General features: G+C 56.2%; 1 protein-coding gene across 2 annotated transcripts in view; it reads right to left on the bottom strand.

Moving 5' to 3' along the window:
- SSBP4 (single stranded DNA binding protein 4) overlaps positions 1 to 24,292 on the bottom strand; it is a 444,236-nt gene extending 419,944 nt beyond the window's left edge. For both annotated transcript variants that reach the window (XM_069215621.1, XM_069215622.1), the window contains exon 1: positions 24,107 to 24,292. In XM_069215621.1, the coding sequence (XP_069071722.1) occupies positions 24,107 to 24,162 (56 nt within the window). In that variant the 5' untranslated portion in view covers positions 24,163 to 24,292. The remainder of the gene's footprint in view (positions 1 to 24,106) is intronic.
- Between the last annotated feature and the right edge of the window lie 587 nt (positions 24,293 to 24,879).

Raw genomic sequence — 24,879 nt, 5'->3', positions numbered from 1 at the left:
TCACACCAGGCAGACACCAGAGTCCAGCACTCTCCAGGCACCGCCCCTGACGTGTCTCCAGGCACCGTCCCTGACGTGTCTCCAGGCACCGTCCCTGATATGATGTGTCCAGGCAACACCCCTGAGGGGTCTCTAGGCACCGCCCCGCCCCTGAGGGGTCTCCAGGCACAGCCACGGAGGTGTCTCCAGGGACAGTCCCGGATGTGATATCTCTCCAGGCACAACCCATGATGCGTCTCCAGGCACCTTTCCTAGGTGACCTCAAACTACCCAAGAGACTGCACCTTCCCTGCAGCCCAGAGGGACCTCTCCCGGCTCAAGAAAGGGCAAGGTCCCTGCAGCCCTGCCTGACCTCTCTCTGCTCCAGAGACTGCACGGTCCCTGTGGCCATGGGTGACCCCTCCCTGCTCCAGAGACAGCACCGTCCCTGCAGCCCTAGGTGACCTCTCCCTGCTCCAGAGACAGCACCGTCCCTGCATTCCTAGGTGACCCCTCCCTGCTCCAGAGACAGCTCGGTCCCTGCAGCCCTGGGTGACCTCTCCCTGCTACAGAGACAGCACGGTCCCTGCAGCCCTGGGTGACCTCTCCCTGCTCCAGAGACAGCACCGTCCCTGCAGCCCTGGATGACCCCTCCCTGCTCCAGAGACAGCTCGGTCCCTGCAGCCCTGGGTGACCTCTCCCTGCTCCAGAGACAGCACCGTCCCTGCATTCCTAGGTGACCTCTCCCTGCTCCAGAGACAGCACCGTCCCTGCATTCCTAGGTGACCCCTCCCTGCTCCAGAGACAGCTCGGTCCCTGCAGCCCTGGGTGACCTCTCCCTGCTACAGAGACAGCACGGTCCCTGCAGCCCTGGGTGACCTCTCCCTGCTCCAGAGACAGCACCGTTCCTGCAGCCCTGGATGACCCCTCCCTGCTCCAGAGACAGCTCGGTCCCTGCAGCCCTGGGTGACCTCTCCCTGCTCCAGAGACAGCACCGTCCCTGCATTCCTAGGTGACCTCTCCCTGCTCCAGAGACAGCACCGTCCCTGCATTCCTAGGTGACCCCTCTCTGCTCCAGAGACAGCTCGGTCCCTGCAGCCCTGGGTGACCTCTCCCTGCTACAGAGACAGCACGGTCCCTGCAGCCCTGGGTGACCTCTCCCTGCTCCAGAGACAGCACCGTCCCTGCAGCCCTGGATGACCCCTCCCTGCTCCAGAGACAGCTCGGTCCCTGCAGCCCTGGGTGACCTCTCCCTGTCCCAGAGACAGCACCGTCCCTGCAGCCCTGGGTGACATCTCCCTGCTCCAGAGACAGCACCGTCCCTGCAGCCCTGGATGACCCCTCCCTGATCCAGAGACAGCTCGGTCCCTGCAGCCCTGAGTGACCCCACCCTGCTCCAGGGACAGCACGGTCCCTGCAGCCCTGGGTGACCCCTCCCTGCTCCAGAGACAGCTCGGTCCCTGTGGCCATGGGTGACCTCTCCCTGCTCCAGAGACAGCTCGGTCCCTGTGGCCATGGGTGACCTCTCCCTGCTCCAGAGACAGCTCGGTCCCTGTGGCCATGGGTGACCTCTCCCTGCTCTAGAGACAGCTCGGTCCCTGCATTCCTAGGTGACCACTCCCTGCTCTAGAGACAGCTCAGTCCCTGCATTCCTAGGTGACCTCTCCCTGCTCCAGAGACAGTTCGGTCCCTGCATTCCTAGGTGACCTCTCCCTGTCCCCGAGACAGCACCGTCCCTGCATTCCTAGGTGACCTCTCCCTGCCCCAGAGACATCTCGGTCCCTGCATTCCTAGGTGACCTCTCCCTGCTCCAGAGATAGCACCGTCCCTGCAGCCCTGGGGGACCTCTCCCTGCTCCAGAGACAGCTCGGTCCCTGCATTCCTAGGTGACCTCTCCCTGCTCCAGAGACAGCTCGGTCCCTGCATTCCTAGGTGACCTCTCCCTGCTCCAGAGACAGTTCGGTCCCTGCATTCCTAGGTGACCTCTCCCTGCTCCAGAGACAGCATCCACCCTGCATTCCTAGGTGACCTCTCGTTGCTCCAGAGACAGCACGGTCCCTGCACTCCTAGATGACCTCTCCCTGCTCCAGAGACATCTCGGTCCCTGCATTCCTAGGTGACCTCTCCCTGCTCCAGAGACATCTCGGTCCCTGCAGCTCTGGATGACCCCTCCCTGCTCCAGAGACAGTTCGGTCCCTGCATTCCTAGGTGACCTCTCCCTGCTCCAGAGACAGCTCGATCCCTGTAGCCCTAGATGACCTCTCGTTGCTCCAGAGACAGCACGGTCCCTGCAATCCTAGGTGACCTGTCCCTGCTCCAGAGACATCTCGGTCCCTGCATTCCTAAGTGACCTCTTCCTGATCGCGAGACAGCACCGTCCCTGCAGCTCTGGGTGACCCCTCCCTGCTCCAGAGACAGCACCGTCCCTGCAGCTCTGGGTGACCCCTCCCTGCTCCAGAGACAGCTCGGTCCCTGCAGCCCTGGGTGACCCCTCCCTGCTCCAGAGACAGCACCGTCCCTGCAGCTCTGGATGACCCCTCCCTGCTCCAGAGACAGCTCGGTCCCTGCAGCCCTGGGTGACCCCTCCCTGCTCCAGAGACAGCACCGTCCCTGCAGCTCTGGGTGATCTCTCCCTGCTCCAGAGACAGCACCGTCCCTGCAGCCCTGGGTGACCCCTCCCTGCTCCAGAGACAGTTCGGTCCCTGCAGCCCTGGGTGACCCCTCCCTGCTCCAGAGACAGCACCGTCCCTGCAGCCCTGGGTGACCCCTCCCTGCTCCAGAGACAGCACCGTCCCTGCAGCTCTGGGTGATCTCTCCCTGCTCCAGAGACAGCACCGTCCCTGCAGCTCTGGGTGATCTCTCCCTGCTCCAGAGACAGCACCGTCCCTGCAGCTCTGGGTGACCCCTCCCTGCTCCAGAGACAGCACGGTCCCTGCATTCCGAGACACAAAGGGCTGCAGCCGCTGTGGTTGACTGAGACGTGCCCCCAGTGCGGGGCCTCCGGCCTCCCCCTCTCAGCTTACATTCCTCGGCTCCCTCCTCGCCTCCCCTCCCCCCCCCCCTTGTACCTTCATCCCCGCCCTGCTCCCCTGCCTCAGAGACTATGCGCCTTGGCCTTGTTCCCATCCATGAGGCAGCGCCTCGTTCAGCGCGGTGTGAGGCCCATGGCGAGGCACATACCTCTCTCGAGCACCCCTGGCGCCCCTCATGTGGAGGGGGTCACCCACCTATCACCTTCCAGAGAAGCAGAGACTGTCCCCCAGTGACAGTGGCATGCCCTAGAAGCCCCCCTCCACCTCCAAACAAAGGGTTAATCTTCAATGATTTCAATGGAACCGAACCCCGAATTACTTAACCCTACACGCACTGTAGACCCTAAAGGTTGAGGTATGTCCTTGTAGTCCACTGGCCTCTCTGGGGCCCCCGGGGCATCTCTTTACATCCCTCTCTGGGGCACCCCCGGGGCATCTCTTTACATCCCTCTCTGGGGCACCCCCGGGACATGTCTTCACATCCCTCTCTGGGGCCCCCGGGGCATGTCTTTACATCCCTCTCTGGGGCACCCCCGGGGCATCTCTTTACATCCCTCTCTGGGGCACCCCCGGGACATGTCTTCACATCCCTCTCTGGGGCCCCCGGGGCATCTCTTTACATCCCTCTCTGGGGCACCCCCGGGGCATCTCTTTACATCCCTCTCTGGGGCCCCCGGGGCATGTCTTACATCCCTCTCTGTGGCACCCGGGGCATCTCTTTACATCCCTCTCTGTGGCACCCCCGGGGCATCTCTTTACATCCCTCTCTGTGGCCCCCGGGGCATGTCTTACATCCCTCTCTGTGGCCCCCGGGGCATGTCTTTACATCCCTCTCTGTGGCACCCCCGGGGCATCTCTTTACATCCCTCTCTGTGGCCCCCGGGGCATGTCTTCACATCCCTCTCTGTGGCCCCCGGGGCATGTCTTCACATCCCTCTCTGGGGCCCCCGGGGCATGTCTTTACATCCCTCTCTGGGGCCCCCGGGGCATGTCTTACATCCCTCTCTGTGGCCCCCGGGGCATGTCTTTACATCCCTCTCTGTGGCACCCCCGGGGCATCTCTTCACATCCCTCTCTGGGGCCCCCGGGGCATGTCTTCACATCCCTCTCTGGGGCACCCCCGGGGCATCTCTTTACATCCCTCTCTGTGGCCCCCAGGACATGTCTTTACATCCCTCTCTGGGGCACCCCTGGGGCATCTCTTTACATCCCTCTCTGTGGCACCCCCGGGGCATCTCTTTACATCCCTCTCTGTGGCCCCCGGGACATGTCTTTACATCCCTCTCTGTGGCCCCCGGGGCATGTCTTTACATCCCTCTCTGTGGCCCCCGGGGCATGTCTTTACATCCCTCTCTGTGGGCCCGGGGCATCTCTTTACATCCCTCTCTGGGGCACCCCCGGGGCATCTCTTTACATCCCTCTCTGTGGCACCCCCGGGGCATCTCTTTACATCCCTCTCTGTGGCCCCCGGGACATGTCTTTACATCCCTCTCTGGGGCCCCCGGGGCATCTCTTTACATCCCTCTCTGTGGCCCCCAGGACATGTCTTTACATCCCTCTCTGTGGCACCCCCGGGGCATCTCTTTACATCCCTCTCTGTGGCCCCCGGGGCATCTCTTTACATCCCTCTCTGTGGCCCCCGGTGCATGTCTTACATCCCTCTCTGTGGCACCCCAGGGGCATCTCTTTACATCCCTCTCTGTGGCCCCTGGGGCATCTCTTTACATCCCTCTCTGGGGCACCCCCGGGACATGTCTTCACATCCCTCTCTGTGGCCCCCGGGGCATCTCTTCACATCCCTCTCTGGGGCCCCCGGGGCATGTCTTCACATCCCTCTCTGGGGCACCCCCGGGGCATCTCTTTACATCCCTCTCTGGGGCACCCCCGGGGCATGTCTTTACATCCCTCTCTGTGGGCCCCGGGGCATCTCTTTACATCCCTCTCTGGGGCTCCCGGGGCATCTCTTTACATCCCTCTCTGTGGCCCCCGGGGCATGTCTTTACATCCCTCTCTGTGGCCCCCGGGGCATGTCTTTACATCCCTCTCTGTGGCCCCCGGGGCATGTCTTTACATCCCTCTCTGGGGCGCCCCCGGGGCATGTCTTTACATCCCTCTCTGTGGCCCCCGGGGCATGTCTTTACATCCCTCTCTGTGGCCCCCGAGGCATCTCTTTACATCCCTCTCTGTGGCCCCCGGGGCATGTCTTTACATCCCTCTCTGGGGCCCCCGGGGCATCTCTTTACATCCCTCTCTGGGGCCCCCGGGGCATGTCTTTACATCCCTCTCTGGGGCCCCCGGGGCATGTCTTTACATCCCTCTCTGGGGCCCCCGGGGCATGTCTTTACATCCCTCTCTGGGGCCCCCGGGGCATGTCTTTACATCCCTCTCTGGGGCCCCCGGGGCATGTCTTTACATCCCTCTCTGGGGCCCCCGGGGCATGTCTTTACATCCCTCTCTGGGGCCCCCGGGGCATCTCTTTACATCCCTCTCTGGGGCCCCCGGGGCATTTCTTTACATCCCTCTCTGTGGCCCCCGGGGCATGTCTTACATCCCTCTCTGTGGCCCCCGGGGCATGTCTTTACATCCCTCTCTGTGGCACCCCCGGGGCATCTCTTTACATCCCTCTCTGTGGCCCCCGGGGCATGTCTTTACATCCCTCTCTGTGGCCCCCGGGGCATGTCTTTACATCCCTCTCTGTGGCCCCCGGGGCATTTCTTTACATCCCTCTCTGTGGCCCCCGGGGCATGTCTTACATCCCTCTCTGTGGCCCCCGGGGCATGTCTTACATCCCTCTCTGTGGCCCCCGGGGCATGTCTTACATCCCTCTCTGTGGCCCCCGGGGCATGTCTTACATCCCTCTCTGTGGCCCCCGGGGCATGTCTTACATCCCTCTCTGGGGCCCCCGGGGCATCTCTTTACATCCCTCTCTGGGGCCCCCGGGGCATCTCTTTACATCCCTCTCTGTGGCCCCCGGGGCATCTCTTTACATCCCTCTCTGGGGCCCCCGGGGCATTTCTTTTCCGTCTCCCGTCCTCTGAAGAGCACCCGCTGGGCATTTCTGTGCAGTCCTTGGCCCTCGCTCCAGCACCCATGGGCATGTCTTTGTAAAGCGCTGCCCCCTGCAGAGGGCCACAGGCTCACACCAAGCTGCTATAAAGACAGCTCTGCCCACGGGGCAGGTGTTCAGTCAGCTGCACCCCCGGGAGCACCAGTGGGCATGCTTTTGCATTACACTGCCCTCCGAAGCATCCCGTAGCTTAGTAGTCTGTGCCCTTCTGCGGCACCCACTGGGCATGTTTTTCCAGCCCTCTTTGGGTCACCCACGGGGAATGTCTTTACAGACCCCTCTGGAGTAGCCAGGGGACATCTTTTTACAGCCCTCTCTGGGCCAATCACAGGCAGTGGCATAACAAAGGCTCCGACAGTCTCTGCGGTGCGAGGGACTCCCAGAACTCCAGGGGGGCATTCAACAGAGTGCCCGGGCCTGTGATGAGCTCTCAAGGGGGGGGAGTGAGTGTCCTACAATGTATTTTGCTGGGGGCGCCCTCAAGTTTCGTTGAACCACTGCCCACAGGGCATGTGTTTACATCTTTCTCCGGAGCACACATAGAACATGTAAGGCAAGGAAGTGACGTAGGGAGGGACAGAAATGTTTATATTAGCCACGTATGACGTCAGCACCGGTCTCACTCAGTGGGAAGTTTCACGGTAGGCCTCATGGAGCCATTGACCTCATGGCAGGGCGCACAGAGGCGACACTAGACCGGCCTAATCTAGTAATCAGTACCTCAAGGACGGTCCTCAGTGTCGCACTGAGTCCAACACAGGGATGGAGGCTACCGGCGAAGGATCCCATAACACGTGTCATGGAGTAAACAATGTGACAACAGGTCCCACGGAGTAACTGGTGTGACCACAGGTCCCACGGAGTGACTGGTGTGACGACAGGTCCCACGGAGTGACTGGTGTGACGACAGGTCCCACGGAGTGACTGGTGCGACGACAGGTCCCACGGAGTGACTGGTGCGACAACAGGTCCCACGGAGTGACTGGTGCGACAACAGGTCCCACGGAGTGACTGGTGCGACAACAGGTCCCACACTCCGGAGTGACTGGTGCGACAACAGGTCCCACGGAGTGACTGGTGCGACGACAGGTCCCACGGAGTGACTGGTGCGACGACAGGTCCCACGGAGTGACTGGTGTGACCACAGGTCCCACGGAGTGACTGGTGTGACCACAGGTCCCACGGAGTGACTAGTGCGACGACAGGTCCCACGGAGTGACTGGTGTGACCACAGGTCCCACGGAGTGACTAGTGCCACAACAGCTCCCATGGAGTGACTGGTGTGACGACAGGTCCCACGGAGTGACTGGTGCGACAACAGCTCCCACGGAGTGACTGGTGCGACAACAGCTCCCACGGAGTGACTAGTGCGACGACAGGTCCCACGGAGTGACTAGTGTGACGACAGGTCCCACGGAGTGACTGGTGCGACCACAGGTCCCACGGAGTGACTGGTGCGACCACAGGTCCCACGGAGTGACTGGTGCGACGACAGGTCCCACGGAGTGACTGGTGCGACGACAGGTCCCACGGAGTGACTGGTGCGACGACAGGTCCCACGGAGTGACTGGTGCGACGACAGGTCCCACGGAGTGACTGGTGCGACGACAGGTCCCACGGAGTGACTGGTGCGACGACAGGTCCCACGGAGTGACTGGTGCGACGACAGGTCCCACGGAGTGACTGGTGCGACGACAGGTCCCACGGAGTGACTGGTGTGACGACAGGTCCCACGGAGTGACTGGTGTGACGACAGGTCCCACGGAGTGACTGGTGCGACCACAGGTCCCACGGAGTGACTGGTGCGACCACAGGTCCCACGGAGTGACTGGTGCGACCACAGGTCCCACGGAGTGACTGGTGCGACCACAGGTCCCACGGAGTGACTGGTGCGACCACAGGTCCCACGGAGTGACTGGTGCGACCACAGGTCCCACGGAGTGACTGGTGCGACCACAGGTCCCACGGAGTGACTGGTGGGACCACAGGTCCCACGGAGTGACTGGTGGGACCACAGGTCCCACGGAGTGACTAGTGCCACAACAGCTCCCATGGAGTGACTAGTGCAACAAGAGGTCCTATGTAGTGCGCGAGACACAACAGCTCCCATGGAGTGACTGGTGCGACAAGAGGTCCTATGGAGTGCGCGGGACACAACAGCTCCCATGGAGTGACTGGTGCGACAAGAGGTCCTATGGAGTGCCCGGGACACAACAGCTCCCATGGAGTGACTGGTGCGACAAGAGGTCCTATGGAGTGCGCGGGACACAACAGCTCCCATGGAGTGACTGGTGCGACAAGAGGTCCTATGGAGTGCGCGGGACACAACAGCTCCCATGGAGTGACTGGTGCGACAAGAGGTCCTATGGAGTGCGCGGGACACAACAGCTCACATCCAGTGATTCACATCACAAAAGGCCTCATTAATGAAAGGACACAATGTATCTCTTGGACAAAAGGGCCCCCTTTCTGTGGATGATGTCACAATAGCTCTCACCCAGTTCATGGTATCACAACATGTGGGACCCAATGAAGCCATTGCAATGACTTTCAAGCAGCCATTGACGTCACAATATGTCGTATCCAGTGAACAGTGTCACGATAGGACACATTTAAGTGCTATCACAACAGAGCTCGTTCAATGACTTATGTCACACGAGAAATCAGTCAGTTAATGATATCGCAGCACAACTCCTCCAGGGAAATATGTCACAATAGGATTAATTCACTGAATGATGTCATAATAGAGATTATCCTTGTGAAGCTCATTACAATAATTCTCATCAAGTGAAGACTGCCACGATAGCTGAACAAGGACACAGTGGATGATTTCACTGTGTGCTCTTAGACTGAATGAGATGATGTATGTTATTTACATATGAATGATGTCACACCAGAATTCAGATAATGTCACAATAGGACTCGTCTAGTGACGTGACAGTACATATTACATAGTGAAAGCTAGCACAATAACTCTGATCTGCTGAGTGACGTTAGGTTAGGTTTCATCCACTAAATTATGTCACAGTGGGTCCCAAGCACATAATGATGTCACAGTAGGTCTAAACCAGTAAATGATGTCATAGTAGAGTACTCCTAATTTTGTCGGATTAGGTCGCACTGAAAGATGTCACAATAGTTCCAAAGGGCAGAAAATGTCAAAATACGTCTCAAGCACAGAATGATGTCACAGTAGCTCTCACCCAGTAAATAATGTAAGAGTAGAGCACTCCTACTTGTGTCAGGTTAGGTCGCACTGAACGATGTCACAATAAGTTTCAAGGACAGAATGACGTCACAATAGGTGTCAAGCACAGAATGACGTCACAGTAGGTCTCAAGCACAGAATGATGTCACAGTAGATCTCAACCAGTAAATTATGCCGTAGTAAAGCTCTTTTACTTTTGTCCGGTCAGGTCGCACCGGAAGCTGCCACAAAAGGGCTCAAGCACAGAATGACTTCACAGTAGGGCTCAACCAGTAAATGTTGTCATGTAAAGCACTTGGGTCGCACTGAAAGATGCCACGACGGGATTCATGCAGTGAACGAGGCTACGGTAAGTCTCTTGGGGGTAGTGATGTCAGAACAGGCCCCACGTCCTCACCTTAGGTCTCAATACATAACCACACGGGATACCCTAGAACGCTGGGATTAGGGAACGGGGACCCAGTGTTTGCAAGGCCGGCACGAGAGAGCCCCGTCTCCGGCCCCAGAATATGCTTCAGTCCTCAGAGTGCAGGGGCTCGCCCTGCCTGTCCACGGCACCTGTGCCCTCTACGATTACTGCTGTTATGAAGAAGAACATAGTACACTCTCAGTGGATGAGTAAAGAAGGAATCCAGTGATGTGCAGTAGAAAACTCACAATTCACACACACACGCACTACAACACGCACTACAACACGCGCAGGGCGAGGTCTGCCTTCCTGGAAGCTGCCCCCCGCGACCACTGCAGGCGCGGACCCCACTCCAAGACCAGCAGAGGTTTCCCATACAACTATATCCGGGGATTAGCAGTTATTTCCCCCAGAATGTGGAATGCATGTGAACCCCATAATACCAAGTCCAGTTCTGCATGCCCCCCCCCTTCTGGCGAGAGGTTGTGGGGTAAAGGCCGGAGCTGGGGAACCAGGTTCGAGTCTCGGCGTCGGTTCAATGTCCGGTGATTCTGGGCAAATCACGTAGTCACCCTGTGCTTAGAAACACGAATGTGTAATGTAACTGGTGGTCGTGTAACGCGCCCCAATGTGCTCTGCATAAAACTGCAAAAGCGCCAAGAGACCGTTTAGTGAACGTGCGCTTTATAAATGGTTATAATTTAACAAAACTAAGGTGCCCTAAAAAGCACGCATTTAGCACCTGGTACCCCCTTGGCAGTCGATAGTTCTTTTACAATAAAAGTGTGAACGTACTTGAGGGGGTGGTAATGAATTTCTCGGAGCACATTGGTGAACTGGCTCCCACAAACGCGCTTGCACCATTGTGGCACAGTGATGGATTCTGGGGTTGCGGCCTGGACTTCAGCGCGCTAACAGGAAACATTGATTATCTGCATCCGGCGCGCAGAGGCTGCGGGAAGGGGCCAGCCCTGGGAGGCAAGTCCCGTTTAATCTTCAAACCCTGAATATACCTTTACAAGTAACGCTTTGGGGTGTATTGCTCAAGGACTACTTCCTACTACAAACTCCAGCAGGAGTGAGATTTGTGGAGATCTCCATAGGCCTGTTCTTTTTCCTCCACCTGAAATGCATTTCCCTCGTGAAGAAACATCCCCTCTCCACAAACATGTGCGTTTGCACCGTGGATAACCACTATTACTTCCTTGGGGGCTGGTTGGCTGGTAAGGAGGGTGGGCTGGCCACTATTGAAAGCGTGGCAAGGGGGGGAAACAAACCTTCGCTCTCAAGTCGTGAGTAGTCGAAGATTTGTGTCTGCAAAGTTTCTCTGCCTAGAATGTACTGATTAACTCCTTGCAGGAAGTTGCGTCAATGAAGGGCGGAACATCCTGTAGAATGGAGAACCCCAGGGAAGTCTGGGAAGTGATTGGCAGGTATGAGCAGGGGCTTGGGGGGTTCTGCGTTTATGGGGAGGGTGCAGGGGTGGAACTCAGCTCCTGGAGGGGTATGTAGAGGGGGCGCAGGAGCGAGGAGACCCCATGGGTATGTGGAAGGGGACATTCAGCTGTGGGGGTAAGAACAAGGGAACAATGCAGCTGCTCAAGTTCACACTTCAAAAAGGTTCCTCAATTAAAAAAAATACAAAAAAAACAATAAGAGAGGAAAGTGGCGAATCAGTGGGCTTACACGGACGATTCTAACCCTAAACTTACTACTGTAGAAACTGAGCCACCGTTTGTGAATTTCCCCAGGAATTATTATTATTATTTTAATTTTTTTAGGTGGAAAACTATAAATCCTGATACTGTGAATCAGATGTTCTGACCGCAAATTCAACAAATTTTAACACAGGTGCCCAAAAAGTTGGCGATTCTTTTTCAATTTCTTCAGGCTGTCCCAAAGCTTGGCCCCCACAGTTCAGAACCCTTCAACGACAATTTATAAATCTCTTATTCACTAACTTTTTGTTTAACCCACATGTCCACACTACAAAGTTATTTTGTTTAATGTCTAACTTTATACACGCATTTCAGTAAGAAGTTTTGAGGCGCACTTCAAAATACAGTCTCTGCCATTTAGAAAAAATGAAAGGGTTTTTGATAATTTCCATTTAGATGTTAACAGATGCTGGAACTTAAAAACCTCTAACTGCGTGAGAGATGAACACCGAAGGGTATTAATGCGCTGATAACGGCGGCCAGGAGACACGGGCCACTTTTAACCACATACTGCAAAGACGGGATCGAGGAGGCGTGAACAAGGGTCACAGCTGTGGACCCGCCACACCGGGACGAGACCACTGAAACTTGAAGGTGCCACCCTCTTACACCTCAAACCGGAAGACAGGGTCCCTGGAGCTTGACACTCCTGATTCTGGATTTGGAGAGTGTTGCGCCCCCTTGAGATGGCACACATGTCGGCTATGCTGCGCCTGTCCCAACAAGTAGCCACCAGAAAGCACATGGCCGGGAGATGTGCTGCACGTAGGATAGTTGTGAAGCCGGTGGTTGCTTGTAAAGAGTTTAATGCAGTCGTAAAAAAAGGCTCAAGGCGCTACATGGAGGGAAGAGGAGACCTACTGGAGAACGCATACGAGGGACACTTTGTGAACAGACAGATCTTGCTCCAAAAGGTGACCCCCCAAAAGAGGTGGCAAGGAAATGCAAAAAGGATGCCCCCCACCCACCCCCTTAAGCGCCAAGGTGGCGGTGTAGGAAGGGGGGTGGTAAGGGCCAAGGGACTGACAGCAAAGGGTGGGGGCTAGAGAGCCCTGAAGTAGAGAGTACAGAAAGTGGGTGAACGTTGTTTTTATATATCTTTTACTCCCCCTGCCAGGGCAGTGACGCGTTCTGGGGCCGAGAGCAGGTATTCCATAACCCACCTAGAGGTGAACACCAGACTAGTGGGAAGTGCTCCCTTGCGATGTCTCCTTGTGGATTAGTTGTGGTGAGTTTGTGCCCTCGGATCTGGGCCTTAGTGTTTTGGGAAGGGATAGCATGATGGGAGATTAGAAAAGGAAAGTTGTACAGTGTTATCGGGATTGGAGGACATTGGGTGAGTTGCCCAAGAAGGAAGCAGAAGTTTGTAAAAGGATGTTCGGGAGCTCATAATCTTCAGAAAGGGTTGGAATGGGTGTGAGGGGACAAAGGCTAAAGGGAGGCTTTTTTTTTTCCTCCAACAAATAGCAAATTTACTTGTATAAAAGCATATGTACACAACACTTGGTAAACTTTTAGGAGCAAATGTAACTCCCTCTATATAAACACTCATACATAGAAGCAGCAACATTTACATGATCTGATTACACAGGTATTTTCTGTCAAAGTACACAATATTTTTAATTTGTTTTAAGGTACCTACTTTCCAAAGGAAGCAGAGTTCCATGTAGAAGGACAATGTATACCAACAACCTCATCTCCTTACCCTAAGATGCATAGTGTGTTAATTCTGGTATTCAAAAGATATACACACACACATATAAATAAATATACACAAACACACATATATATATGAATATGTATACACACACAGAACTAGAGAGGGAGAAAAATATGTAATATTTTTAATCTAAATATATTGTAACACTTTCCTATAATGATATTGATATACTGCGATATATGTACTTTCGAAGAAGGCAGGCATGAAGCCATGTACACACACACACACACACTCCTGAACATACTTAGGCCCATATTTATACTTTTTTAGTGCCGCATTTGCGCCGCTTTTCGATGCAAAAGTGCGCAAACAAACAAAATACAGTTGGATTCTGTTAGTTTGCGCCGCTTTTGCGTCAAAATGCGGCGCGAATGCGGTGTTAAAAAAGTATAAATATGGGCCATATTATATAAAGAACATACCCATACGAGCTGAGCCCCACCCCCTCCACCCAGGGCCCCACCCTCTTCCTGACTTGAAACGTGTCTGTCAGGCTGAACAAAAGTCAGCCTGACAGACACTCTTGTGGTTCAGGTCAGACAGCCAGGAGCTGGACAAAGGCAGACTCCTGGCTGCCTGAGCTGAACTTTGCTAGGCTGAGGACGTCACAGCTCCTGTGGGCCTGACCACTTCAGCCTGGCAAGGGCGCCTCGAGGCCCTCCGCCTCATGACCTCATAACAAAGGGGAGTTACGGGTTGCTTTGGACCTGGGTGCTTCAGTTTTAAGAGTGCCAATCAGTGAGAACTTGTCACAAAGTGGGGTGGGGTCAGTAGTCTCACTGACCACATCCCACTCTGATGGGCTGGGACTGTTGCCTTCCCTCACTGGCGGACCTAAGGTCAGCCAATGAGGGAAGGCAGCAGTCCCAGCCCTCCTGAGACCTTGAGGCTTCACTGTCAAAGCTGCTGCTCTTGAGGTAAGTTTTTTTAAAATGTTGTGTGTGTACATATATGAATGTATGTGTTAGTGATTGTGAATGGGTATGCAAGTGCGTGTGTGAATGAATGGGTGTGACGGGTGTGGGTGAGGTGCATGTGTAACTCACCCCCTCATAAAATTACCAGCCGCCACTGGTACAATACTTATTAACATTGATGCACAAGGAATACATTTCTATTTATCTGGACAGGTGAATTAGTATGTGGGTCTGTTTGGTGACGTAAATCGGGGTCTCTTATGGATTAAACATCAAGCTAGTTGGGAGTGACCATCACCAGCGTCTTCTGTGAGGCAGAGGTTTCAGGGTTCACGGTGGTCTCCGACAGACAGACATACCACCATACCCTAGGGCGGCCTGGGCTAGGGTGTAGAGGGGAGGGCTTCACCCCAGGTTACCCAGATGCTGCTCTAGAGAAGACCCTAGTGTTCTTGGTATGAGGGGTAGTTAGCTAGAATATCAAAAACAGAAATATCACCTGGACAAAATATTGTGTCAAGAATATCGAGGCCAAAAATACTGTGAAGGTGTGTTTCTAAAGAGAAGTAAACATTTACAATATGTAACTCCACAAATATGTACCTTGGCGATTTGTTTATCTTCAAGGTCCGTAGATGTGGAGTTAAGAATATTAAATCCCTAACTAGCTATTTGCACTCTTCTCAATATTTTGGTTCTGGATATTTTTGACAATATTTTGTCCAATTAGATTTGTGTTTTCGATATTCTGTCAGTGGCCTCCCCTTTTGGTGCATTCAGGAGTCGTGGGATGGTGCAGGGTTCATCCCCCCCCCCCGCCTGTTCTCAACCTATCATTCCAGGATCTTGTAATGCCAGGGGAGAGCAAAGAGTGAGTGACTAAATGAGTGAATGAATGGTTTATTTGGGGTACGGCAGTCATGCCTAGAGGAAAACAAGAGCATTTCAAAGCATCAGCGACTGGGTAACTCACACCGAGGGATAGGCCATGAAGATAGCTATAAAAAAAAAAAAAAAAAAAAAAAGGATTTGCTGAAGTGCAATGTACCAGAGGCATGATGAAAACCAAACAAGCCTTAAACCAGGGGGGAATGTACAGGAGGCAGATCACCTCAAGTGAGGTACTCGGGTACTCGGGCTCTAGGGTCACTGGAATTATGCGGAAGAGAAGGACTACATTATGCTGCAAGAAAAGGCAAGTGATGTACCCTCCTGCTGTACATTCTGTGATATTTACTCCTTAAAGAAGCTAATACTGGGCAGACGTTTGACCTCACCAGTAACACTTTCACATCCAGATGTAGCAATGAAAAGAGACTATAAAGGGGCTGCCGTCTTTTAATGGGGTTTGGTCCGTCTCTGAGCTGTAAACAAGGTTTCGTTCCGCCCTCTAGTTTGTGCATCAGGTGAAGGGTCATGTGGCAGGTTCATAACTTTGTTGAAAACTGTGGCAGCAGAATCGGGGGGACTCATCGTCAGTGATACAACTACACAAGTGAGAGACACCGAAGAACAGCCATGGGGGGGTTGTGTGCCTTAACCAAGCGCGAGAGGCGTCTACCAGAGCGCTGATGCGAACTGAAAACTGCAGAAAAGTAACTGCTGAGGTAATGGGGAAACAGGAAAGTGACACTGAAGTCTTCCAGATGCAGAGTGGTAATGGACGGAGATGGACTCATCAGCGGCACGGTGGGGACGAGGCGCTGGACGGGGCAAGGCGGGTCACGAGTTGTTTTCTGGTGACCACACGATCGGAACTGAAGAGGGACACAGCACGTGCCCACCCAGGCCCGCGGCGCGCGCCACCCTCAACCTGAGCGCGGAGGGGGTTGTGGGAACTGGAGTCCCAAGGTTAAATGGACCTGGATGTCCTGGTCCTCCATCAGTCAGAGCGGGACGGCCAGCAGGGATGCGTGTGTGGGCAGGGGGCAGGAGATGTACCAGTGGCTGGGGCGCAGATGGTGCAGACACCAGTGGAACCAGCAGAGGGGTGTGCCGCTGAGGTCTTGGGGTGACACCAGTGACAGCTACAGAGAGATTGATGCTTGGTGTCTGGGGGTTGGGGGCGCAAGATGAGGGCAGGGTGGGGGCACTCAGTCTCTCACACATGATTCTGAGTGGGGAATCACACCCCGCACTGACTTGAACTGAGATTTGTACCTGGTTGGAGTGGGGGTGGGGGGAGCAGTCGGGGGTCACACCTTGGATATTATGTGGGGAGGGGCCCACAATGGCGCCACCAGTAAAAACAATGCGCGAAGATGATTGCCACCAAAGAGACTAGTGTGTGGAATTTGGGGTGGCATGGTACAGAAGACAGATATAAGTGCCCCCCCTCACCAGATTTGCCCCCTCCCACACACGGGTATGAGAACCACAGCCGGTAAGTCAGGGCTGCCGGTGCCCCCTGAGATCAGGGCTGTTGATACCCTATAAACAGTGGCGATTTGGAATCGATGCGAGGGCACCGGAGCGTGAAGTGGAAAGGAAACACAGGCCGGCGGGCAGGAGTGGGCATGCCCAGGGCTGCGTGTGTGCCACCCGGAGGGAGCAGAGCATCCCCGCTCCCAGTGGTACCCGCAGAGGAGGACGCACAGCCCACAGCTGGCACAGCACTGCTCCTCCCGGCACAGCAGGGCACACAGCACACCCCTGCACCCGTCACATTACACATTCCGTGCAACAGGGCACACAGCGCCCCCATATCCAACGTCCCCTCTTATACCTGGCACGGTTGGGCACACAGCAGCCCCCTTCAGCTGGCACGGCCCTGCTCCTTGCAGCACACAAATCATCCGGCACAGCAGGGCACACAGCACCCTGCCCCTAGCGGTACCCTGTACAGCTGGCACGGAGGGGGGCGGGGACACAGAACAACCCTGCACCCGCCGTCAAATTACACATTCCGCGCAGCAGGGCACACAGCGCCCCCATATCCAGCGTCTCCGCTTATACCTGGCACGGTTGGCCACAAAACACGTATGCACCCAGCAGTACCCTCTATAATTGGCACAGGTGGGCATGGAAAACTCATGCTCCCGCTGGTACAGCTTGACCAAAACAGCGGGGCATAGAGCGCCCCTGCTTTAACGACCATTATCAGTACAGATAGGGGTGATGGCATCAGCACGACCCCCCGCCCTGTCACCCACCTAGTGTACTCAGCATGGCACGCCTGCCCGCACCAGAGTCCAAAACCTGAAGTATCCGTGCTACACTCCCACCTGCACAGCGTACAGGGTACCCTGCTCCCCCAGCAATGCCAGCCTAGGAGAGTACAGGGCACCCTGCTCCCGCCAGCACCCAGCACTGCCAGCCTAGGGGAGTACAGGGTACCCTGCTCCCGCCAGCAATTCCAGCCTAGGGGAGTACAGGGTACCCTGCTCCCGCCAGCACTGCCAGCCTAGGGGAGTACAGGGCACCCTGCTCCCGCCAGCACCCAGCACTGCCAGCCTAGGGGAGTACAGAGTACCCTGCTCCTGCCAGCACTTCCAGCCTAGGGAAGTACAGGGTACCCTGCTCCCGCCAGCACCCAGCACTGCCAGCCTAGGGGAGTACAGGGCATCCTGCTCCCGCCAGCACCCAGCACTGCCAGCCTAGGGGAGTACAGAGTACCCTGCTCCTGCCAGCACTTCCAGCCTAGGGAAGTACAGGGTACCCTGCTCCCGCCAGCACCCAGCACTGCCAGCCTAGTGGAGTACAGCATGCCCTGCCCCCACCAACTGCCAGCCTAGGAGAGAACAGGGTACCCTGCTCCCGCCAGCACTTCCAGCCTAGGAGAGAACAGCATGCCCTGCCCCCACCAGCAGCCAGCACTGCCAGCCTAGGGGAGTACAGGGCACCCTGCTCCCGCCACCACCCAGCACTGCCAGCCTAGGGAAGTACAGGGTACCCTGCTCCCGCCAGCACTGCCAGCCTAGGGGAGTACAGGGTACCCTGCTCCCGCCAGCACCTAGCACTGCCAGCCTAGGGGAGTACAGGGTACCCTGCTCCCGCCAGCACCTAGCACTGCCAGCCTAGGGGAGTACAGCATGCCCTGCCCCCACCAACTGCCAGCCTAGGAGAGAACAGGGTACCCTGCTCCCGCCAGCACTCCCAGCCTAGTAGAGTATAGGGTACCCTGCTACCCCCAGCACTGCCAGCCTAGGAGAGAACAGCATGCCCTGCCCCTACCAGCAGCCAGCACTGCTAGCCTAGGGGAGTACAGGGCACCCTGCTTCCGCCAGCACCCAGCACTTCCAGCCTAGGGGAGTACAGGGCACCCTGCTCCCGCCAGCACCCAGCACTGCCAGCCTAGGGGAGTACAGGGTACCCTGCACCCTTTCGCACCATGCACTACCACTCATGCAGACCCCAGGGTTCCCTGCTCCCTTCAGCACCATGCACTACCACTCATGCAGACCCCAGGGTACCCTGCTCCCTTTCGCACCATGCACTACCACTCATGCAGACTCCAGGGTACCCTGCGCCCTTCAGCACCATGCACTACCGCTCATGCAGACCCCAGGGCACCCTGCTCCCTTTCGCACCATGCACTACCACTCATGCAGACTCCAGGGTAACCTGCTCCCTTCCGCTCCATGCACTACCACTCATGCAGACTCCAGGGTACCCTGCGCCCTTCAGCACCATGCACTACCACTCATGCAGACTTCAGGGTACCCTGCTCCCTTCCGCACCATGCACTACCGATCATGCAGACACCAGGGTACCCTGCTCCCTTCCGCACCATGCACTACCACTCATGCAGACTCCAGGGTACCCTGCGCCCTTCAGCACCATGCACTACCACTCATGCAGACCCCAGGGTACCCTGCTCCCTTTCGCACCATGCACTACCACTCATGCAGACCCCAGGGTACCCGGCTCCGTTCCGCACCCTGCCGCATCAGGAAGGCATGGCAAGGGATACCCTGCTCCTGCCATCCCTACCAGACAAGCAGAGCCCAGGGCAGCCTGCTACCGTAGGTACCCTCTACTACCAGCACAGAGCAGGGTACAGTGCTCCCCCAGCACCAAGTACTACCATCACAGTGGTGCACACTGACACATACTACCACCAGCACAGCTCCCGGTACCCTGCGTCCACTGATACAGCACGGCACGTGGTACCATGCTCCCACCAACACACCCTAATACCATGCGAGCTGAGTACAAGGTATGGGGCTCCCAGCAGCGCCCAGCCTTTGCAGCTCAGCGTGGCATGGGACACACTGCACCCTCTTCTACTATCACAGCAAGGGTACCAGCTGACAGTTATACCGTGAGAGCAGAGTGCAGGGTACCCTGCTCCAACCAGCAGACAGTTATACCGTGAGAGCAGAGTGCAGGGTACCCTGCTCCAACCAGCAGCCAGTACTAGCAGCTCAGCATGGAATGGCATACCCTGCAACCACTTCTATTATCACAGCACAGTGCAGGGTACCCTGCACCAACAAGCACACAGGTATACCATGAGAGCAGAGTGCAGGGTACCCTGCTCCAACCAGCAGACAGTTATACCATGAGAGCAGAGTGTAGGGTACCCTGCTCCAACCAGCAGCCAGTACTAGCAGCTCAGCATGGAATGGCATACCCTGCAACCACTTCTATTATCACAGCACAGTGCAGGGTACCCTGTCCCAACCAGCAGACAGTTATACCATGAGAGCAGAGTGCAGGGTACCCTGTCCCAACCAGCAGACAGTTACACCATGAGAGCAGAGTGCAGGGTACCCTGCTCCAACCCACATACAATTATACCACGAGAGCAGAGTGCAGGGTACCCTGCTCCAACCAGCAGCCAGTACTAGCAGTTCAGCATGGAATGGCATACCCTGCAACCACTTCTATTATCACAGCACAGTGCAGGGTACCCTGCTCCAACCAGCAGACAGTTATACCATGAGAGCAGAGTGCAGGGTACCCTGCACCAACCAGCACACAGTTATACCATGAGAGCAGAGTGCAGGGTACCCTGCTCCAACCAGCAGACAGTTATACCGTGAGAGCAGAGTGCAGGGTACCCTGCTCCCACCAGCAGCAGCAGCTCAGCATGGCATGGGATACCCTGCAATTACTTCTACTACCGCTCAAACCACCTCATAGTTATACCATTGAGAGCTGACTGCAGGGTACATTTGCCCCAGTACTACCAGCACAGCAGGGCACTGGTGCCCAGCCCCCATGCGCCCACCAGGGTAGCATGGTCTACTGTGCCATGCTGTCACCAGCACAGCAGGGCACTGGTACCCTGCCCCCAGGCGCCCACACAGCAGGCTAGACCGTACCATTTACCCACCCACACAGCCGGGCATAAGGTACCATGTACCCACAGCACAGCAGAGGCACACGGTACCCTGTCTCCACCTGCACACAAGGCACGTGGTCCCATGCTCCCAGCAGGCCAAGAGTAGCAGGGCACACCACCCGTACCAGTTCACACCTAGGGTACCCCCAGCACCCTGTACCCCATGACTGCCGCGCGCTGTCCTGTAATGTGAAAGTTTCTTCACAGTCAGATCCGAGACCGGCAGCGGCCCCTCCCCCAGCAAGACCGACACAAAGAGGGGAGAGGATGCACCGTTGCTGCGGGTTTGAGTCTCGGCGTCGGCGCAACGTCCTGTGATTCTGGGCAAACCTCGGTCTCCCCGTGCCTAAACATGAATATGACCTTGTGTAATGCAAGTGGTGCTCGTCTAAAGAGCTCCAGTACCTTGGGCGAGTTCGTGCTATATAAAACTGCAAACAATGCACACCCAAAACAAAAAAAACACACACACCAAAAGGGAACCGCTGGGAGACCCCATCCCCCAACCACCCCTGCCCCCACAACATTACCCACTCAAGACCCACTCCGCAGAAGCACACCCCATATACCCACAGCACACACCCGGGGGCAGAGAGTGTTTACACACGCGAGCCAAGGGTGCCCGCAGCCGGAAGCAAGAGGGCTGTGGAGGCTTCAGAGACACCCTGTGCACAGAGGGCACACGAGGCAGCCTGTGGGTAAGACATGCACTCTCATGAGACACCCCATGTGCACGGCACAGCATGCACTCTCATGAGACACCCCATGTGCACGGCACAGCATGCACTCTCATGAGACACCCCATGTGCACGGCACAGCATGCACCACCCTGAGACACCCCATGTGCACGGCACAGCATGCACTCTCATGAGACACCCCATGTGCACGGCACAGCATGCACCACCCTGAGACACCCCATGTGCACGGCACAACATGCACTCTCATGAGACACCCCATGTGCACGGCACAGCATGCACCACCCTGAGACACCCCATGTGCAAGGCACAGCATGCACCACCCTGAGACACCCCATGTGCAAGGCACAGCATGCACCACCCTGAGACACCCCATGTGCAAGGCACAGCATGCACTCTCATGAGACACCGCATGTGCCCGGCACAGCATGCACTCTCACGAGACACCCCATGTGCCCGGCACAGCATGCACTCTCACGAGACACCCCATGTGCCCGGCACAGCATGCACTCTCACGAGACACCCCATGTGCCCGGCACAGCATGCACTCTCATGAGACACCGCATGTGCACGGCACAACATGCACCACCCCATGTGCGCGGCACAGCATGCACTCTCACGAGACACCCCATGTGCCCGGCACAGCATGCACTCTCACGAGACACCCCATGTGCCCGGCACAGCATGCACTCTCACGAGACACCCCATGTGCCCGGCACAGCATGCACTCTCACGAGACACCCCATGTGAACGGCACAGCATGCACCACCCTGAGATACCCCATGTGCAAGGCGCAACATGCACTCTCATGAGACACCGCATGTGCCCGGCACAGCATGCACTCTCATGAGACAGCCCAAATGCACAGCCTGTACGAGCCCTGTCATCCTGGGTACACAGCCCTCTGACATACCTCGTGTACACAGCACAGCATGCAGTCTCCCGAGGCACCTCGTGTACACTGCAAGCACTCTCTTGAGACACCTCGTGTACACAGCACAGCATGCAGTCTCCCGAGGCACCTCGTGTACACAGCAAACACTCTCTTGAGACACCCCGTAAGCACAGCACGCACTCTCCCGAGACACAACTTGTACACAGCAAGCACTCTTCTGAGACACCCCGTATACACAGCACAGCATGCACTCTCCCGAGACACCCCATGTACACAGCACAGCGTGCACTCTCCCGAGACACCACTTGTATACAGCAAGCTCTCTCCTGAGACACCCCATGTACACAGCACAGCATGCTCTCTCCCGAAACACCACTTGTACACAACAAGCTCTCTCTCCTGAGACACCCCGTATACACAGCACAGCATGCACTCTCCCGGGACAACCCGTGTGCACCGCACTGCATGGACCCTCGTGAGACACCGATGTGAATAGCCCTGTCATCCTGGGTACACAGTCCTTGAGACACCCCATGTACACAGCACGCACTCTCCTGAGACACCCCATGTGTCATGCATCATGCACACCCCGAAACATCCCGTCTAACAGTATGTAGCACATGAGACTCGCACCATGCATTCCACGCACCCCCAAGTGTGCACACCGTGCATACAAAGCATGCACCCTCCCGAGACATCCAGTGTAACCGCGTGCACTGCTCGAGGCACCTTGTGTGCCCTGCACAGCCCTCTTGAGACGCCCCATGTGCATAGCATGCAGTGCTAGGTACGCACTGTTAACAGTCCGTGTGCGTACAAAGCGTGTCCCCTTCCGAGACACCCCGTGTAACAGCATGCACACCGCCAAAGAGACTAAACACACAGGACCTCAGCCCACTTCTAACCGGCAGCCTGTCTCCGACCTCTGCGCCTCAACACCACCAACGAAGCACTCTCCCAAAACAGAGCTTAGACAATGAAACGGGCGTCTAAGCGCCTCAGTGTGCTCTTAAATGTTCCTAGAAGCACGCAAAACCGGGTAACGTGGCCAACTGTTCACGATTCGTTTCTGGGCAGTTTAAGACATGTAGGTACAAAGAGACATGCCATTTATTAAAAACGCAGCGGTCACGGCGAAGTCCCGCCACGGGGCACTAGAATAACCTTTGTGCTGTAAGGACCAGTGCGCAAACTTTTCTTAGGGTTACACTGTAAATGTTCAGACTCGCACCCGGTCTGAGACCAGCAGTAAAGACCTGCGCTCTTGAACCCGTGCTGAGAAGGTTCCTCCTCCAAATGGCCGCCCGCGCTCTTTAAACTGCATTTAAAAACACAGCATGCTTAAAACGGCATCTCCTGCTCTTCCCCGGCCCGCGCGGGGCTCAGAGTTGCCCAGGAGAACACAGTGCAGATAGTTTGAGAGCAGAAGGGGCAGGTGAAGTCAGGGGCTCCACAGTGGGCAGAGTTGGGCAGCAGACACAGCATGGGAGAACTGGGCAGTGGGTCTAGCAGAGAGAGGACAGTGAATCCAGCTGGGCAGAGGCTAGTATAGGGGATGAGGGTGGGCAAAGGGCAGAACTCTGGTCGGCATGGGCAGTGCATCAGGACTGCTGGGCAGCTGATGAACCATGGGTAGGTCTGGCCAGTGGGACCAGCAATGTGAGAGTTGGGCAGGAGTCCACCATAGGGCAGATGACGTGACTTGGGCAGAGCTTGGCACTAGGTGGGGAGAGGGTAGATGGGCAGTGTGGCCAGCATGGAGAGCCATGGCCAAGCGGACGGCACAGACAGATAATCTGGGGTGGCAGAGATGGGCACTGGATCGCCGGGAGTGTGTGTGCGCACGGGATGGAGCGTGGACCAATTTCTGGCCAGCGCGGTGCACCTTTGTGTGTGAGTCTGTGTGTACTGGGGAGTGTGTGCGTGCAGGGAACGTGGACCCGGTCCCAGGACAGGGGAGATCCTGCCCCGGGTTCCCGACAGACCCCCTCCAAAGAGCTGCGCATTCGTGGGGGGCCAAGCAGCAGCTTCCGCACCCCACTGGCCCGCGGCAGCCACCCCCGGGGCGCAGGGCAGAGGATGCTGCCAGCCTCCCTCGCCGGAGCCCGGGGCCTCCCCTCTGCCCCCAAGAAGGCACAAAGAGCCGGGAAAGTGCGCGGGGCGCGGGGGGCACTTACTTCTCGCGGGCCTGGCTGTCGGAGGGCACGCTGGAGCCCTTCCCCTTGGCATACATGCTGCTCCGCTCAGGACCTGCCCCGCTCAGCACCTGTCAGAGAAAGGAGCCCGGCTGCGCCCTATCTCCATAGCTACCTCCCGATTCCACATCCAAAGCCCTGGCCACAAATCAGGCACTTTTTCCAGCGGGGAGCTTGAAACCGCCGGGGCTCGAGGTTTTTTTTTTTCTTTTTTTTTTTTTTACTTTTTTTTTTTTTTGTTCAGCTGTTCCAGGAATCGCGCTCTCCTCCCACGCTGATGAGATGGTGTTTTTTTCCTCTTAAAAGGGCAATGGCAGAGCGTGCAGCCAGGGGGGGCCGGGCCCCGCGCCCGCCAATGGGCAGATTCTGATAATACACGTACAACCATATATCTGTGTATCATCAATAATGCATATAGGCAGAAAAGATCGATATGTATAATGAATAATCTCGCATATATAATTAATACCTATGTACATAATAATAATAACCGTTTTAAATAGCGCTAAATACCACGACGTGGCCGATTCCGAGCCTGTAAATAACATATATTATTAAAATCTAATTAATGTTCTCGATTTACACATCGCAAAAGGGTGGACAGCTGACTTTGCCTTAGCATTGCTCGACACACGATTTCTGAATACCACAATTGTTGCCGCCGATTGAGCCCCGCCCCCCCTAAAAAAATAAGGAGAGATTTTTTGGTAGCAGTGGGAAGACACATTACATTTCACAGTCCCTATGTAATGCTG

This window comes from Pleurodeles waltl, chromosome 12 (genome assembly GCF_031143425.1).
Source record: "Pleurodeles waltl isolate 20211129_DDA chromosome 12, aPleWal1.hap1.20221129, whole genome shotgun sequence".
In the NCBI taxonomy this organism is placed as follows: Eukaryota; Metazoa; Chordata; class Amphibia; order Caudata; family Salamandridae; genus Pleurodeles; species Pleurodeles waltl.
The sequence above is the reverse complement of the archived record's forward strand: the minus strand, read 5'-3'. Positions and strand labels throughout refer to the sequence as shown.